Source organism: Camelus dromedarius, chromosome 8 (assembly GCF_036321535.1).
Source record: "Camelus dromedarius isolate mCamDro1 chromosome 8, mCamDro1.pat, whole genome shotgun sequence".
In the NCBI taxonomy this organism is placed as follows: Eukaryota; Metazoa; Chordata; class Mammalia; order Artiodactyla; family Camelidae; genus Camelus; species Camelus dromedarius.
Genome location: NC_087443.1, coordinates 60,831,932 through 60,850,227, shown reverse-complemented (window position 1 = coordinate 60,850,227; position 18,296 = coordinate 60,831,932). Strand labels below are relative to the sequence as shown.

Below are 18,296 nucleotides of genomic sequence, written 5' to 3'. Positions count from 1 at the left end.
CCACCTTCAGCCCATGGACCCTCCCCTCTGACAGGTCCTCCTTTAAACTGTCCTCCATTTAAAATAGGGAGTCTATTTAATACTTTCTATATGCTGGAATCCCCAACTTATTTCAATGTGTAGAAAATTCTTTGAAGTCTTTAGGAAGAGGTTGTATATTATAGCCACAATTTTAACGAAAAAAGTGAGCCAATATGTATAGAATTTTTGGTTCTGTATAAAAAAGTAAATCAAAGATCATCACTTTGATTTTTCCATTTCATGTCATTGAATTAAACAAATTGAACAAACAAACAAAAAAAACATAACTGAGGTGTGAAACAGTTACCAAGCTTGATTCTGCCTGAGCAAACTTCCCAGTCCTCCTTAAATACCATCCTGCTAGGCCCCTGCATACCTCAGTCTTTTTGACTCAGCAGATAAAAAGCCTGTTGGGTGAATTCATAACCAGTTGGTCTAGGGAGTTGCCCTCAAGTGCTATAAGATGAGACTTATTTCTTTTCTTCTTTTTTTTTTTTCCTTCCTACAGGTGGATTTTAAGAATGACACCACTTCCAAGGCAATTCATAGTATATTTAGGAATGCTGTAAAGCTGCTGCAGGAAAAAGGACTCGTTTTCCAGAAAGATGGTGGTTTTGATAACCTATTCTATGTAAGAGACCTGCAACTTAATTTTTTTCCTTCTTAGCTTCAATTCTAAATATATTTATTATTAGGAATACTTATTTACTGTTTTTAAAAATCAATCATGAAGGAGTTACATAAAGTAAGGAGCAAAAGTTGGCCCTTATCTTTCCTCAAGGTACCACTTTTAACACCCTTCTGCGTGTGCACACACACACACACATATGCTCCTGTTACCAAAAAAATGAGATCATCCCCCTAAATCAGGATTTCTCAATTTCAACACTGTTGGGGCCAGATGGTCCTTTGTTGTGAGGGGCTGTCCTTTGCATCGTTTGGCAGCATCCTTGCCCTTCACCTGCTAGATGCCAGTTGAGACCCACCACTCTAAATAATGCTCAGCAACTCTTTTGGATACCAAAATAGCGCATCACAGGCATCTTTCCATATTAGCCCTTATAAATCTACCTCACTCTTTTTGACACCTGCATGGTATTCCATATTGTGGGAATCTGCCATAATTTTTTAACCTTGTCTCTCTGGTTGATATTATGTTGTTTCCAACTTTTGTTCTTAAAAATTGTGTTGCTATGGCAATTTTTTTGGGCACAACTATTTTTGTGGAGCTATGTAAGTGTTTCCGTAAGATTGAGTCTTAAAAGAGGAGTGGCTGGAGCAAAGGGCATGTACCTTTAAGCCTTTGGTCAACACAATCTGATTGGCTTCCCAGAAGGTGGTACCCATTACAGGTGCTTGCCTGCCTTATGCTTTCAGAGGTAAATGTTCACCTCTCACTGCCTACTTTTCATATTGGAGGAACCAAGCCGATGTTGATATGAATATTGACATATAGATGTGGCTTCAGCTGCGAGTGATTCTCCTGAAGACAGATCAAAACTCAGAGGAATCCCAGAAGTTCCACTAAGTACAGACATGATTCCTGAGGGGAAGCTTTCCTTCATAGGACATTTTCTTGATGTTGATTTACTCTAGTGATTCCTCATTTTGGAAAGTTTTTAAAAATTAAGGCATGTTTTAAATACTATTTGAACAACTTTTGAAAAGGGTACTCCATTCCGTATAAGGGTGAATGCTGTCCACCGTCCCCCAGGATGGGAAGGCCAGGTGGGAATCGGCTGCCACCTGTGGGGCTGGAGAAGCTCCTTCTGGGCCCCTCACCTTAACACCTCCCACCCCCACCCTACAGTCCCGTTCGCCCAGGGGAGCCCTGGGCCGGCCTCCTGGGTCAGTAGGAAGCAGCTTTTCCTGAGGAACAGCAGGCCATGGGCAGCCGTCCAGGGCCGAGGTGTGGCAGGGCTGGGGCACTTCCTCCTGTGAATCAGTATGAGCTGGAATGGGGTGATCAAGCAGTAATAGCTCTATTTCCTCAACAGAACCATCCCCAGCTCTGACTTCACCCTCAGCCCTGGCCCCCTGAGTTTCTGTTTTCCTGAGGGCATTGCCTCACGAAAATTGTTCTCTTCTCTTTGCCCAGTGCTTTCCAGCTTTCACCAGCTCTCCCATATTGCCTTAATCTTCTCATGTTGGACAGAGGGAAGCAGCACCCAAGTGGATATCACCGTCATGTTCAATAGTAAATCTAATACCAAAAAAGAGAAAGGAAGGAAGGAAGGAAAAGAGGAAGAAAGGAAGAAAAAGGAGTATGCAGACAAAGACCCGTGTCAGGAATGTGTGTTGGATGGACTTGGAATGAGCAGATTTAAGGAAGGTGGTACAGATAAGGACTCCTTCTCTTGACTCACAATCTGCTCGTTCGAAGTTCATCCGACACACATTCCTGACACAGGTGTTTGCATACTTCTTTGTTTCTTCCTTCCTTCCTTCCTCCCTCTTTTTTCCTTCCTTTCTTGTTTTTTGATACTAGATTCGCTATTGAACACGATGGTGAAACCCATTTGGTTGCTGCTTCGCTCTTACCTGAGCTGATTGGGAAAGGAACTAGGTTATGTTTGCCTTTGACAACAAGAAAGTGTTTCAGTTTATAGGCCAGATTTACTCTCTTGCTAGCCTTTTCTTACAGTTTCATTTCTTTTGTTTTTTTCTGGTTGGGAGAAGGAATGTGAAACACAAAACAGGAAAGAAGAAACACAAGAGGAAAGAGTCCTGGGGTTTGATTATGTGAATGTGTTATGAATATTTAAGAAGAAAGTTGCTCCTCAGAAGCAAGGGATTCCAGCTTTTCTTTCCATCATGGCCCCAGTGAACCACCTCCCGAGGGGATATGCCTGTGGGTCAGCCATAGAGCAGTGAGCTGTTTAGGGACAGAACTGGTTTGACAATAGGCCAAGTATTGAAAACTACATTCATTGTTGGTGTAGGGATGATGATTGTTATGACATTTAGAAACTATCCTAAATACTAGTTTGGGAGTCTGGATGACACAACCTCTGTGTTACTTGAGAACATTTTCTTACTGTACTGTTTTTCCTATTTAGGTAACCAGAGAAGACAAAGGATTACACAGGAAGATCCACCAGATCATTCAAGAAGACTGCCAGAAACCAAATCGTAAGTGGAGTCATGTACATGTGTCCCAGTGCCCAGGAAGGGGATGTTCCCTCCCAGAGAGCACTGGACGGAGAGTCAGGAGACCCGGAGCTTTCCCCAGTAGTGACTTGGAAGCATGACTGGTCAAGACAGGTGCCCTCTCTGAGCCTCAGGACCCTCCTCTCTAAAGTGAGTGTTAGCCTGGCACAGCTGTTCTGACTTGGGCCACACGTAAGATTCAACCTTGGAGCTTTTTTGAACATGCAGTGCTTGGGTCCCACCCCTAAGGATTCTGATTCAGTCGGGGCTGGGATGGGGCTAGCAGGTGAGCTCCTCCAGTGATTCTGTTACAGTGAGGCAAGCCGCTAGGCTAGGACTTTTGGACATCCTTCTGGTTTCATGTTCTGTCTGATTGTGTTATTTCTTGTTCCCCTCTTCTGGCTTGTCTCTGAACCCAAACCTGACATTTTCCTCCCTTCTAACATCAAGGACTTCAGTGTTGAGAGGAATGGTTCCAGACATTACAATTTATGAACAATGTAATTCAGTCACCTTGAAACCTGATAATTTGCAAAAGAAATGGTTTAGAAAATAGTTGAGGGGATGAGTGGGTACAGCTCAGTGGTAGAGTGTGTGCTTAGCATGCATGAGGTCCTGGGTTCAAGCCCCAGTATCTCCATTTAAAAAAAAGTAAAAAGAAAATTTAAAAAAAGTTGGTTTTAGTGGAGTTAGGTCAACCCCTAGTGGTTAGAAACTTGAACTGTACACAGTCTGACAACAGATATTAGCATTTTCACACTAGTTAGAAAGAGAAGAAGTCATTAGTCCATCATTAAATCCTGTGTAAACTGATTGCTCTTAAAGGTGACTTTTCAAAGTCTACCTTTTGCAAACATATGCTAATAACAAATGTTGGCATATGTCAACAAATGATGCTAGAAGAAAAGTAGAAAGGCTTGTTAATGAGCACAGGCCTCCTCATCCTGCTTTCTTTCTCTCTGGAGAGGTCCACCTCCAGTCCTTTAAACCCATATGTCCCTGGGGCCTGGACCTATTCCAGGCTGAGTCAGCGGGTCGAGCTGGACCAGATCTCCAGCCCTGGTGTTTATGGTATGCAGCCCTATTTAGCCTTTAAGGACCAATGAGGTCACTTCCCAGAGTGGTGTGACAACAGCTCTTAAAATAAACTGAAAGCAATCTATTATTTTAATGCCGGGTTTCTGACTATTGTTCACTTCATTCAGAACAAAAAGGACAAGCATTGTTTAGTTGAGGGAAAAATTATCTAACCACAATTTAAGGAGCTTTTTAGAGAATTGAAATGAGGGATTCCTCAACCAAAAAGGGATGAGAGGAGAGGCTGGTCCCCATATGACATTCGTGTACTCATGCTAGTCCCAGGCCATCTGGCCAGATTCTTATTTTGATCTGTATTAGGAATGGGGTGGATTGAAATAATCCTAGGGCCTGGTGAAGCAAATGGAAGCAATTCACACTCTATTTCTCAAGAGAACCAAACAGCCTTGGTGACCCTAGGGTCTATAAAGTGGCAGCTTTTAAATCCATGTCTAATCCACAGGCCAGCTCCTGCTTTGGTGAGTGTGTCAAGGTGGACAGGCTCTGCCACTCAGTCTGTCAACAGGAGCCTCTAAAAACCATAAGCCAATTCCTTGGAACTAGTAAACTCACAGGAGCTGAATTATGGAGCATGAGTAACTGAGAATGCCAGTAAGAAAAAAAAAAAAACCTTGTAGGGACTGTCTTAGAGTCTGGTGCAACCACCCCTTTCCATAGGAAATATCTATGACATTAAGAAGTTATTCTGAATAATATATGCACAGGGTAAAAGCTCAAACAGTGCAAAACTACACAGAGAAAAGTCAGACTCCCTCCTAACACTGAGCCCCAGGCTCTGTGTTCCCCTTTCCAAAGGCAGTGGTTGCTACTAGGTTCCTTCTAGAGATGTTATATGCAGTTATAAACATATTTGTATAGTTTATCCTTTTTAAAAAGCGCAAGTAAAGCTTAGTGTACGATACTCAGTATTCTATGCCCTGTATTTTAAATCTAACATTGGCTTCTAGGGGTCATTTAGCAACAGTACATATAAAAGTACCTGTCTTTTTAATAGCTGCACAGTATTTCACTATGTGTGTTGGTAGATATTTGACCATTTATTTAACCATTCCTACTGGACCTTTAGTTTGTTTCTAACCTTTCATACATACTCAGAGCATTGAGCTTTCCTTAACAGTATGATTGGTAGGAGAACTTAAAATCTTTAGTCATTTAAGAGTATTTCAGCAAAGGGTAAACCTACAGTAATGAAAGGACCATAAACACAGGCCTGTTTTAGGTCCCTAAAGCACTGATACTGGGCTTGTCTAAAGATGGGCAGCAAGGCATAGTTCTGAAGAGCTGGGCTCTGGAGCCACCTTGCCTGGGTTTGAATCCAGCTCTGCCACTTCGTAGCTGTGTGGCTTGGGTAAGTCTGTGCCTCAATTTCTTTATATGCAAAATAGGGATAATAACAGTACCTACATCATGGATTGTTATGAGGATGAAATAGGTTGGTGTTTTATCAAACTCTTAGGAAGATGTCCAAGTAGGAAGCACCAGGAATCCTTCTCTCCACATAGACAGCAGTTGCCTCTATCTGATGTAGCTATTTTAGAACTCTGGAATCTATTAAAGTCTTGCAACTTCTTAAGGAAGGGTTGGACAGTCAATTTGAAGATCTTAGTAGTAGCTGCCTGTCCCTCACTCCTAGCTACATGGCAGGCAGCTGTGTATGTGTTTCTGGACCAGCTTGTACAGAGCTCACCAGAGCCAGGGTGGGCAGAAAGGATCGCCACGTATCGGGGATTTGTGTTCTAATCACTGATTGCTGCTTCTGATCACAGAGGTGCAGACAAAAGAGGTGGGTGGTCATTGTTGCAAGCTCCTCACCTAACAGATGAAGTGACTTCCAGGGGATTTAAAAGACTGGCATCCTTTTTTTTTTGTTCAACCGCCTTCATGTCTCTTTTCACCCCTTTTGGAGCCAGTAAAGAAAGACTAGGGCATTTAAAAGCAACTGCATACATGGGAAAAATCAGTCAGGGATCGCACATGCCCAGGGAAAGGCACAGGCTCAGAAGGAGACCTGAGAAGACCTTAGGTTTCCATCTCAGGTTGATCCTTGGCACAGAGAAAGCCTATAGCAACCAAAAAATGAAAAACAATAACAAAAAACAGCAAACATCTGGAAGGGGGAGAATCTGATCTCCAGACTTACCACATTATTAGATTCAAATGCCCAGTTTTCAACTAAAAAAGAAAGACATACAAAGAAACAGGAAGCTATCGCCGATTCAAAGGGGAAAAAAATCACCAGAAACTGTCCCTGAAAAAGACCTGATGGCAGATCTATTACAGAAAGACTTTAGAACAGCTTTCTTAATGATGGATGAACAAAATGGAAAATACCAATAAAGAGATAGAAAAACTAGAAACCAAAAAGAAATTCTAGAGCTGGAGAGTAAAGTAACTGAAATGAACGTTTTACTAGAGTGATTCAGAAGCAGATTTGAGCAGGCGGAAGAAAGAATCAGCAAGATTCTGGAGCAAAGTGAACAGAACCTAAGGGACCTGTAGGACATCATCAGATGGACCAACATATGCGCTGTGGGTGTCCCAAAAGGAGAGGAGAGAAAGGGGCAGAGAGAATATTTGAAGAAATAATGGCTGAAAACATCCCTAAATGATAAAAGACATGAATATAAACATCTGAGAAGCTAAATGAACATCAATTAACATGAACTCAAAGAGACTCACACCAAGACACATAATCAAACTTTTGAAAGACAAAGTGATAATCTTGAAGGCAGCAAGAGAAAAGCAATGTATCACATACAAGGGACCATCAATAAGATTGTCAGATTTTTTATCAGAAACTATGGAGTCCAGAAGGCAGTGGGAAAAACTGTAAACCAAGAATCTTATATCCAGCAAAGCTGTTCTTCAGAAGTGAGGGAGAAGTTAAGGCTTTCCAAGATAAACAAAAGCTGACGGGGTTGTTACTACTAGACCCACCCTGCAGGAAATACTCAAGGGAGTCCTGCAGATGAAATGAAAGGACACTAGGCAAAAACTCGAAGCCGTAGGAGAAATACAGCTCTCAGCAAAGGGAAAAACAATGGCAATTATAAAAGCTAATATGATTGTAACAATGGTTTGCAACTCCACTTTTTGATTTCCTCATGATTTAGGAGACAAATGCATTTAAAAGAATTCTTGGTCTACGTTCTTGGGTGCACAAGTATAAAGATGTGATTTTGTGACATCAGCAATTGAAAGGGGTGGGACAGAGCTACAGAGGAGAAGCCAAGGTTTTATGCATTATTGAAGTTAAATTGGAATGAATTCAAATTAGTGTTATAACTTTAGGATGCTAAACGTAACCACAAAGAAAATAGCTCTAGAACACACACAAAAGGAAATGAGAGAGGAATTTAAACACTTCACTACCAAAAACTCAACTAAACACAAAAGAAGACAGTAATGCAGGAATTAAGGGACCAAAAGCTATAAGACACGTACAAAACAAATAGCTAATAGGAGAAGTAACTCCTTCTTATCAGTAATTAGGTTAAATGGAAATAGAGTGAGCTCTCCATTCAAAAGACAGAGATCGGCAGAATGGATTAAGAAAATAAAAACATGACCCAACTATATGATGTCTATAAGACACTTTAGATCCAAAGACACAAATAGGGTTAAAGTAAAAGGATAGAAAAAGATATCCTATGCAAATAGTAACCAAGAGAGAGCAGGGGCTAGCTATACTAATGTCAGTCAAAAGAGACTTTTAAGTCAAAAAAATTTACAAGACACAAAGAAGGACACACTTATGTACCTAACAACAGACCGTTAAAATATATGAAGCAAAAACTGACAGAATTGAAAGGAGAAACAGTTCTATAATAATAGTTGGAAGCTTCAGTACTCCACTCTCAATAATGGATAGAACAACCAGACAGAAGATAAGTAAGGAAACAGAAGACCTAAATAACACAATAAATAAACTAGATCTAACAGATGTACACAAAACAATCTAGCCAACAATAGCACACATACTCTTTTCAAGGTGTGCCTGGGACCTTTTCCAGCACAGACCATTGTTAGACCACTGATTAAGTCTTCGTAGATTTTAAAAGATAGGTATCATACAAAGTATCTTCTCTGACCACAGAAGTCGGTAACAGCAGTAAAACTGAAAAATTAACAAGTTTGTGGAAGTCAGACAACACACTGTTAACCAGCAGACCAAAGAAGCAATCACATGGGAAGTCAGAAATTCTTAGAGATGAATGAAAACAAAAACACAACATGCCAAGATTTATGGGACACAGCAAAAGCTATGCATAAAGGGGAACTTTATAGCTAAAAACACTTACATAACTTTACAATTTAAGGAACTAGACAAAGAAGAACAAAGTAACCCACAGCTCCCAGAAGGAAGGAAATAAAGATTAGAGTACAGATAAATGAAATAGAGAATAGAAAAACAATACAGAAAAATCAATGAAACCAAAAGTCGGTTCTCTGGAAAGATCAACAGAACTGCCAGACATTTAGCTAGGTAGACTAAGAGAAGAGAGAAAACTCAAATTACTAAAATCAGAAATGAAAATGAGGACATTAGTACTGATTCTACAGAAATAAAAGGGATTATAACAAAGCACTGAATACAGTTGTACACCAATAAATTGTATAACCAGATGAAATGGACAAATTCCTAGAAATACAAAACCTACCAAGACTGAATCATGAAGAGAGAGAAAATCTGAATAGATCTGTAACTAGTAAGGAGATTGAGTCAGCAATCAAAAATCTCCCAACAAAGAAAAGCCTTGGACCTGATGACTTCACTGGTGAATTCTACTAAACTTTTAAAGAACTAACACCAACCCTTCTCCCCATGTGACTGGAAGGCCACTTTGTGAACAGCCCTACCAGACAACCCTCAGACTGCAGAATGGCCTTTCTGAAGAAGCAGTTTAAGGCCAGGCAGCATTGCTGACCACATATGACTGTAAGTCATCTGGAGCCCTAAGCCTGAGCACTCAGGTCTTGACAAAAACTAAGATTAAAAGCCGAGTGGTGCTGAAGTTCCTGGTGCCCCGTCTCTGCTGTGTGCAGGCCCAGTGTGACTGGAGCCCACTCCACCTTCCGTCATCAACCCTTCCTCTAGGGATGAGTTGAAGCTTCCCAAGAGCAGTGACTAGGTTATGTGCATCTTCTCAGGCTGTGGGTGTGATGATAGAATCGTAGTAATTCCCCATGGAAGAAGCACCCATCACGAGCCTCTTTTCACCCACACGACCACTGGCGAAGTAGTGCTTTTCTTCCCATTTTACAGATGATGATGCAGACTGAGACACAGACCACTTTGCCCCAGCCATAGAACCAGCACTCGAGTTTGGGTCCTTTGGACTCCAGAGTTAGCTCTTCATCTGCCTCTCTGTACTCACTCCTCCTTGCTCAGAGCTACACATGTCAGGAAACCTTGATCCAATGAATGTTGAAGATGCAGCCTGGAAGTGTGGACAACAGCGGAGGCGGCCGATTTTCCAGCAATAACCCCAGCCTGGCTGGGAGTAATGAGTCGATGTGGCCACTAGAGGTCAGGACTCACAAAGTCTTTGTTGGCCCAGAACCCCTGCCTGTGATCCTCTCTGACCCTTAGAGCTGGAAAGGACCTCAGAGGTACCCCCCAGCCCCACTCCCTGTGGGTCAGAAAACTGAGGCTTAAGGATGCAGTGACTTGCCCAAGGCCACAAAGATACACCAAATCCCAGCCGTTCTTTGCCCGACACCACGACCCCTCTGAGCACTTTCCAGGAATCTAAAGCATTTTATCATCTGAAAACTGCAATCAGTGACTGCTCGGAGCACTGATTTACTGGGGATACAACGGTGAGAGGCCTGGCCCTGTGGATGGGGTGTTAGTGGAAACTGGGAGGTTCCTAGAACACAAATATCACTGGCAGACTTTTTGGAAGCCTGGGCAAAGAGGAGTGAGAACAGGCTGAAGGAAGGAACCCCTTCGTCACCACCACAGTCCCATAATTCTGGATTTACTGAAGGAATAAGGAGGCTGCTGTAAGCCTGCTCTGCTGTCAGCCTCAGGAGGGCTCCCACCTGGGAAGCTAGGGTTTAGCACTGAATACATGCCTGTACGTGTAACTTCATTAGAGAAAAAAGATTATCAAGCAATAAAAACCCACTGGGTTATGGACATTAAATTACTGACTGGGAACCCTTGAAGGTTGAAGGCCCGCATCTCTGAGCAGTGGGCCACGTCACTGAGAACAGGTGTTTTGGTTTGTTTTCACCGATAAGCTGGGCTGGTGCATCTCCTACTTTAATATGCCACAGGTTCTGACTCAGGAAAGTTGGAGAAGGGCTTGCATGTAGAGGAGAGGACAGGAGAGAGAGGAGGGTCTGACAGGTGTGTCCAAGCTTAGCCAACTTCCTTTTTCCTGCAGATGTGGAGAAAGGCTGTCACTTCCTGCACATCTTGGCCTGTGCTCAGCTGAGCCTCAATCCAGGCCTGAGTGAAGCTGTGCTGCGGCAGGTGCTGGAGCTCCTGGAGGACCAGAGTGACATCATCAGCACCACCGAGAACTACTACACAGCATTCTGAGGAGAGGCCGGCAGGCCGCACGGGCAGAGCTGGCGAGGAGAAGGACCAGGTGGTGCTCACGCCCAGGCTGCGACTTTCACGTCATGCAGAGGCTTCTAGGTCTGGGGGCAGTTAGCTCATAAAAAACGATAAACTATGGTAACTCGAGGAATGGAATTTGGCATAAATTCTGAAGGCTGTCTTCTACCTGCTGTATCCTGAGATGAAATGACTTACCTCAGCCACGACATACAAGAAAACCGTCCTGGTTGACCTCCTGGCTGGACCCAGCATCACTCACGGAGCAAAAGGGGAAGAAACAGTGTTGGTGGCTGAACTGATTGGAGGCTCTGTTGTGGTCAAGGGGCATCCTGTGGAAGAGGCCCATGTGCTGCGGGAACTGAAGAGCATACAGGTCACCGGACCAGACACTTTTTAAAACGTCAGACTGTCTTCTTGTGGGCCTCTCTTAATGGTTAAGAACCAGTGTAGGGGACTAGTTCTCCCTGAATGAGTGTTGCTGACCTATAGTTCCTGTGGGTCAAACACCAGTGATGGGTCCAGAGTCTTGGGCTGAATTCTCTTTATAGACTGACCCATGGTTGGGAATAAACAGAACCTAAGGCATGGCTCTGTATTTGTTGTTTTATTTTCCTTCTGGCAAAAAGGGGTTTCGGTAGATTTCCCTGTGCTTGAGGACACATGTGACTAAATACAGTGTCCCCTAATACTCTGAAGTTCTTGGAGGCTGCCAGCCAACTGCTTGGCAGTGGTAGATGTTATTTTCAAGGTTACCATTGAACGTGCAGGACGTCCTGACACCATCCAAACACTCGGTATGTGCCCAGACAGGTGATGGGGTCTCGGAATGACAAAGTAAAGGGGAAAAAATTTGAGGTATGTGATAGGCTTGTTCTAACAGCAAGATGACAAATCCAGCCAGCAAAAAGAAAGTGTGGAGAAAGATTTGGAGTTAATTACAGTCATTTCACAAAAGGCACATTTGCCTTTGGCGGCTGCATTTGCACTTGACATGCTAAGCTTTTAGTGTCTCTGCTGGAGAGCCTGCAGGCCTGGCCAGGGGTTCTGCCCCACGTGGAAATGGGGTGGTCTTAGGCTCAGAAGTCGGCTGCAGCTCCGTATGTCAGGCCTTGAGCTAGTGCCAACGGATTGCTTCCTGTCTTGGACTTTTCTGACTTGACCCTAACCTCTGCCTGGTTTCTAAGTGTGATTTCCCAGATCCGCCCTGTGTCCAAAAGGGACCCTGTAGAACAGAGTTTACCTGCAATGACACCCCAGTGGTTCTTCCTTCAGGGCAGCAGCTGTTCGTATTGAATGCACCTCAGATTATTGAGCTGCCAGGAAGGAGTCTTGAATCAGAGCATAAAAAGGGCACATCTCTGCGCACAACCACCCCACTTCTAGGGATTATCCCAAGGAAATGATCACTCAGGTGGGAGGGGATGAATGCACAAGATGCCCACTGCCGTGTAATTTAGAATTCTACAATGGGGGAAATATTTACCTGTGGGGAAAAATTAATTATGGTACATGTGCCCAGTGAAATGCTATGCAGCCATTAAATTAATGGAGCAGACAGCTATCATCACCATGGAGGACTATTCCCAGTAGATTTAGAGTGGGGAAGGGGAATTGGGTTACACATCTGTTTATATAATACCATTGATCTAGAACTACCTGTGTGTATGTATATATCTAAACTGTGTTTCTGCATATACTTCTGTGTAAATGTAGTGTGTACAGACGTACCTACAGCTGACCACTCCCCGGTCCTAGGGTTCAGTCCCAGACCTCTCGTCTATCAGCTTGTTCCCGTGGGGATCTCAACCAGTCCCAAGGTTCAGACCATCTATATGCTGACAAATTCACCAGTTTACATCCAGTTTGGACCTCTTCTAGCTCCTGACCCTACACTCAGCTTCCTGCTGACACCTCTACTTAGGTGTCCAACAGAGATCACAAATGTAATGTGCCTAAAGCCAGGCCCCCAGTCACCCCTGACCCCGCACTTGCTCCTTCTGAGATTTTCCCTGATTCATGAAAATGCAGCTCCAGTTTCCCAGTTGCTCAGGCCAAACTCGCTGACTCTCTCTCGCATCCCACATCCGACCTGCTCACAACCACGTCTCACTGCTCCACCGCCCCCACCTGGAGTACTGCAGGTGCCTCCTCTCCTCCCTGCTCCGCCCTCCCCCCTCTTCAATTCATTCTCAGCCCAGCATCATGGCTCGAGTCAGATTCTGTCATCTGCTCCAGGTAGGCGCCTGAGACGTCACAGTGCCAACAGGGCTCTGCTGTGAAGGGCCTCCTCTCCTGCTGTTTCCTCTCGCCTCCTCCACTCAGCTTCCCAGGCCCTGCTGTTCCTCACACATACCAGGGACATGCTTGCCTTAGGGCCTTTGCACCTGCTGTTTCCTCTGCCTGGAATGTTCTTCACCCTAATAACCATATGGTGGCCTCCCTCCTCCCCTCCTTTGGGTCTTGACTTGAGTGTCCTCTTCTCCATGAGGCCTGCCCTGGTGCCTCTCTTGCTGATTGCAACCAACCCCTTCTCCCTCCTCCCCAGAGCTCCAGAGTACTGATTCTCCTCCACACTCCTTGTCACCATGGAGCACACTTCGTATGTTTCTTACTTACCCTGTTTATTATTATCCTCCCCAATAGAAGGAATGCTTCGTGAGGGCAGGACTCTCTCTGTTTTGTTTCCTGCTGTGTCCCAGCGCCTAGAATAGAGCCTGGCACATCTTCCAAGCAGTACCATCTCTGTGTGTGTGTCTGTCTGCCCTCCACCTGCTGAATAGTGTCCTCTCTTTCCTGGGGGACTTTCTCCAATGTCTTGGAGGGCTGCTCAGGCTGGAAGTACTCAGAATAAACACCCATCGGGGGCAGCCTTAGCCAGTGGGGCCTGGGGTATGAATACTTCTGCTTCCTCGCCCTCCCAGTGAGATACCTCTGACGTGTTCTACAGAGCTTCCCAGAGTTTCTCTGTGGGATTGCACTCCATCCACCCACAGCAGCAGCCAGCTTGATAACCACCCTTAACTGGCTCCTGGACTCTCCCAGCTTCCCCACTCCCCGCTCCTGTTTGCTGCACCTTCCAAGTGAACTGCTTCCTTTCTGATCCTTGTCTCAGGGTGAGCTTCTGGCTGAACACAGTGAACACCATGCTCACAAATATATTTGAGAAATTGTCATGAATAATGGTGCACATCAAACAGAGAGAGATTACTAGAATTGCTCACCAAAGTGACACTCTTGTTACCCCTGAAAGGTGAGATGTCAGATGCTTTTTTTTTTAACTCCGTATCTGTATTTTGATACTTTTACAATTAGCAAGGATGATTTCTACAGAAATAAGAAAGCCGTTTCTCACTCCCCACCCCACACTCCCATAACCTAAATCACGAGGGAAGCAAGAATGCATCAGGCTCTTTCCTCCACAGCAACATAAGGGCTCTGAGAAGGTGAGGGAAGCTCTTGGAAAACTCCCCGAGGCTAACCACAGCTGGGTCACTGTTCATGTCCTGAAGAGCGACCAAAGGCTTCCCCCGAAGAGGAGGGGACTGAGCAGACATTGTCCAGCTCCTTCCACGTCCACATGCTTCAGGAGCTGCGGACTCTGCATTTAGTTAATACAGGCGAGAAGACAAATAGTGCTTTGTCTGCTCAAGGATTTGTTTGAAGATCTGTGATTATCCCCATCTGGTAAACTACCAGTGCCTCTCATCCTTATAAGACACTTCTTTCTAATTATTTCTCCCTGTGATACTGTGCCAGAGCACTGGCCGAGGGAAAGCCAAGTGGAAAGAAGCCTGTTCAGTGACGAGGAACCCAAGACTTGGTGCCAAGGATTAAAACCAAGCAAACTTGTAATTTTCCATTGGAGAAAACATCCACACTTTCTCATTAGCGTAGTTTCTTCTCTACAAGTGCCCTCTACAGCAGCTGCCCCAAAGAAGCATCTCATTGTTTTCTTACTCGATGTACATGAAGCATACAGACAAACTCAGAAAGACTGCAATGAGGCTTCCTGCAGAAGCCTGTCTTTTCTGGGAGAGAAGCAGGACCATCCTGTAGAGAAATAGTGTCTGTGGATGAAGAACCTTGCAATAGAGTTTTTATTTGCATAATTGTCTACTGGTGGAGGCTCTAAATGTGATCCCACACTCCCACATAAGCGAGTTTTTACTTAATCCAGATTTTTTTTTAAAAGCCTAGTTTTATTGAACTTTTATTAGGTAAACCCAAATAGGTAAGTCCTAGCACAGGGTTCCGTGTTCACAAGAATTCTAAATCAAAACCCCAATTCCTGAATTGATTCCTGTCTCTCTTTATATGTCAGATTAAAATGATAGGTTTTGCTTTGGAACATAAAAAGTGGAATTTTGAAGACCACATAATAGCCCTAGTTTTTTTTTTTTTTTAATAGAGACAATAAAGTGGTGTCTCATTAATTCAGACGAATGTGGTGAAAGATTTGTGTAAATAAGTGAAAAACCTGGGTTTGAGATCATGCCATTTTATGACTTTAGGTCCACCCAGTGTTCCAAATTACATCTGAATTGCTGTGAGGGAACAGGTTTGCTGCCCTTAGGAAAATTGCTTTAATGACTAGAATTAGTTAAATTATGTATCATTTGTTATTATTCAGTATCATTTAATTTTTATGTGTTATGTATCATTTAATATTAATAGGTAATTTAAAAGTACTTGAATTTAAGAGATTTGAAAACATACTTCCATACAAAAACTTGACACGTACACACCAGTTATTTTTCCTAATAACCAAAAAGTAGAAACTACCCAAAAGTCCAACTACTGAGGAATGGATAAACAGCTGTGGTATTTTCATACCATGGAACATTATTCAGCTGTAAAACGGAATGGAGTACTGACATGTGTCCCAGCATGGACGAACCTTGAAAACAGTATGCTAAGTGAAAAAAGTCAGCTACAGGAGGCCACATATTGTATGATCGCATTTAAATGAAATGTACAGAATAGGCAAAACCATAAAAACAAAAAATAGATTAGTGGGAGCAAGAGGAGAGTGGGCAGTACAGGGTTTCTTTTGGGGGTGACAGATTTTCTGGAATTAGATAGTGATGTTTGCACGACCCTAAATATACTCAAAACCACAGAACTGTGGGTTAGGCTGGGGTTCCTCACAGCGTGGTGGCTGGTTTCCCAGGGCAGGCACCCCAAGGAAGAGCACACCCTAGAAAGAGGCTGCATGGCCATTTTGTGCAGAGCCCTGGAAGCCACACGGTGTCACTTCCATGGCATTCTTATTGTAGGGGCTGTCACAGAGTCCCACCCAGTTTCCAGAAGAAGGGAATAAACCACCTTCTGATGGGGAGTGACACTGTTTTAGAAGGGCATGGAGGATTGAGAATATTGCTCTGGCCGTTTTTGGAAGATACAATCTCTCATAGATACCTTTCAGCTTTTATGCACATACAGTATCGTTCTTTGAAAAAAAATTTTTTTAATATCAAAAAGTACAAAGAAAGGGGAAAAATAGCCTACCACTGCCCAGGTACTCTGTATTTTTTTTTTAGATTATATGTATATTGTTAGAAAAATAACAATATTTTGTCTGTCCCTCCGGGAAAAAATATATCAGCATTTCAAATGCACCACCTTCTTTTTTAATTTAATCTAAATCTTGGGGTTTGGGTGAGATTTTTTTTTTTTTTCACTTCAGTGTGCAAGATTGACCACATCCTTTTAAATGGCCAGATAATTTCATTGTATAGCTTGTCCCTTAATGTTTTTAACTAGACCACTATTGAGAAACATTTAATTGGTCTCTGGTTTGTTGCTGTTGCAACCAATTCTGCAGGAAACGTCCTTGTACATTTTTCTTTTCTTGGCATACATTTGCGAGTATATTTGTACAGTAAATTTTTAGCAACACAACTGCCAGGAGAAAGGTCTTGAGCATTTAAAATTTTGAATAGACATTGACAAATTATCCACTGAAAAGACTGATCCTGTTTCTACTCCTGTCAGTGGTTTATCAATCTACTGTTTGCGCACAAGCTCACCCACGCTTGGTATTATCAATAGTTTTAATCACTGTCCATCCGATAGGTAAAAACAATTTCAGGGTTTTGTTTGCATTTATACTTCTTCAGTGTGAGTGGCGTCACGCATCAGTTCATTAGGGGTGACCTTTGGACAGATGCAGATCTGCCCAGGACGTTAGCCACTGCTTCCAGCAGAGGCTGAGGGAGGCCTGGGTCGTGTGTTCTAGCAGTGGTATCAGCTGCGGAAACAGTCCAAGGCCGGATGCGGAGGTCCTAGTTAATACACAGCTGGAATAAACATCCTGAAGAACTCAAACCTCAGTGTTCCCAATTTGCTACTTCAAGTGCTTGGACACATGCCTGCCCAAATGTTATATAATACACGAAGGCAGCAATCTTTTCAAAACCAATCACCATATTATTGACTGAGACCTCTTGTAAACTAGATGCCATTCAGCTCTGGTTCAGTGACTCTGTCCCCAGTCAGATTAATGTGAACAACTAAGGGTGTTTTTAAGAAAGTGCTAATTAAGTGGAGAAGATAGTTTTAGTAATAGAAATGGTCCTAATACTGCTTCCACTTTAATCGACAGCCTCATTATCACAATAAGGCGATGCTTGCATTTTCATCACTGACTGGGTTTGGCACAGTTGGTTGGGGCATTGGGCAGCACCCATTCTGATAAACTTCTTGGCTAGAAATTGCATCCTCAGGGAGAAGGGCTTATAATTTTTGTTCTGAGGACAGTTAGTGAATGGAGGAAATAAAGCAGAGGGGGAGGACAGAGTATCCTTCCATTTTTTCAGCTCCACTTTAGGACAAAACAACAGCGATATCATATAAGCTGTGATGTGTGGCGCCATTAACTTATGATAAGTACTAAGTTTTCTGATGTACTGAAATTGGTGAATGATGAGTTTATTCTAATATAACTTTGGTGGTAGAATAAGGTATTGAGCGATTAGTGTGGGGTTTGTTTTTCCTGACTTTTATATCTTCTGCCAAACAAGAAGCCAGCCTTGCCTCCAGGAGGTTTGGTTTGGAGGCCAAATCCAGAAGTTGTTTGTGCAGACAAGCTGGCTTATGTTTTCTGGAAGCCTGGAGCCTGGGAGGGATTGGAGATTAGTGGGCTTCAGGCATTGCAGACCAGAATGTGCTGCCCCCGGTGCCTGAGAGGTACTGCAGTCTCTCACAGACTTAAAGCCCTGGCCTGTTATCCCCAGCTTCAGCCAAGATTCCCAAGCTTGGAATGGAAGCTTCTGCAAGCCTCCTTCTCTAAAGGGGACACACTGGGGATCTCATTGGAAGACTTGGTCTCAGAAGAGTGAACCCATCATTTTCCAGGCACCATGTATCCTTTTATGCGATGGATATGCACGCATCCGCAGAGAAGGGGAGAGCCTGCCCCACCCCACTACCACCAACATTATTTTCTTCCCAG

General features: G+C 43.5%; 1 protein-coding gene across 3 annotated transcripts in view; it reads left to right on the top strand.

Moving 5' to 3' along the window:
* The window catches only part of STN1 (STN1 subunit of CST complex), a 34,962-nt gene extending 23,532 nt beyond the window's left edge, over window positions 1–11,430 (top strand). For all 3 annotated transcript variants that reach the window (XM_031461697.2, XM_031461698.2, XM_010987119.3), the window contains exons 8-10: window positions 530–652; window positions 3,081–3,153; window positions 10,665–11,430. In XM_031461697.2, the coding sequence (XP_031317557.2) occupies window positions 530–652; window positions 3,081–3,153; window positions 10,665–10,822 (354 nt within the window). In that variant the 3' untranslated portion in view covers window positions 10,823–11,430. The remainder of the gene's footprint in view (window positions 1–529; window positions 653–3,080; window positions 3,154–10,664) is intronic.
* The last annotated feature ends 6,866 nt before the right edge of the window (window positions 11,431–18,296 follow it).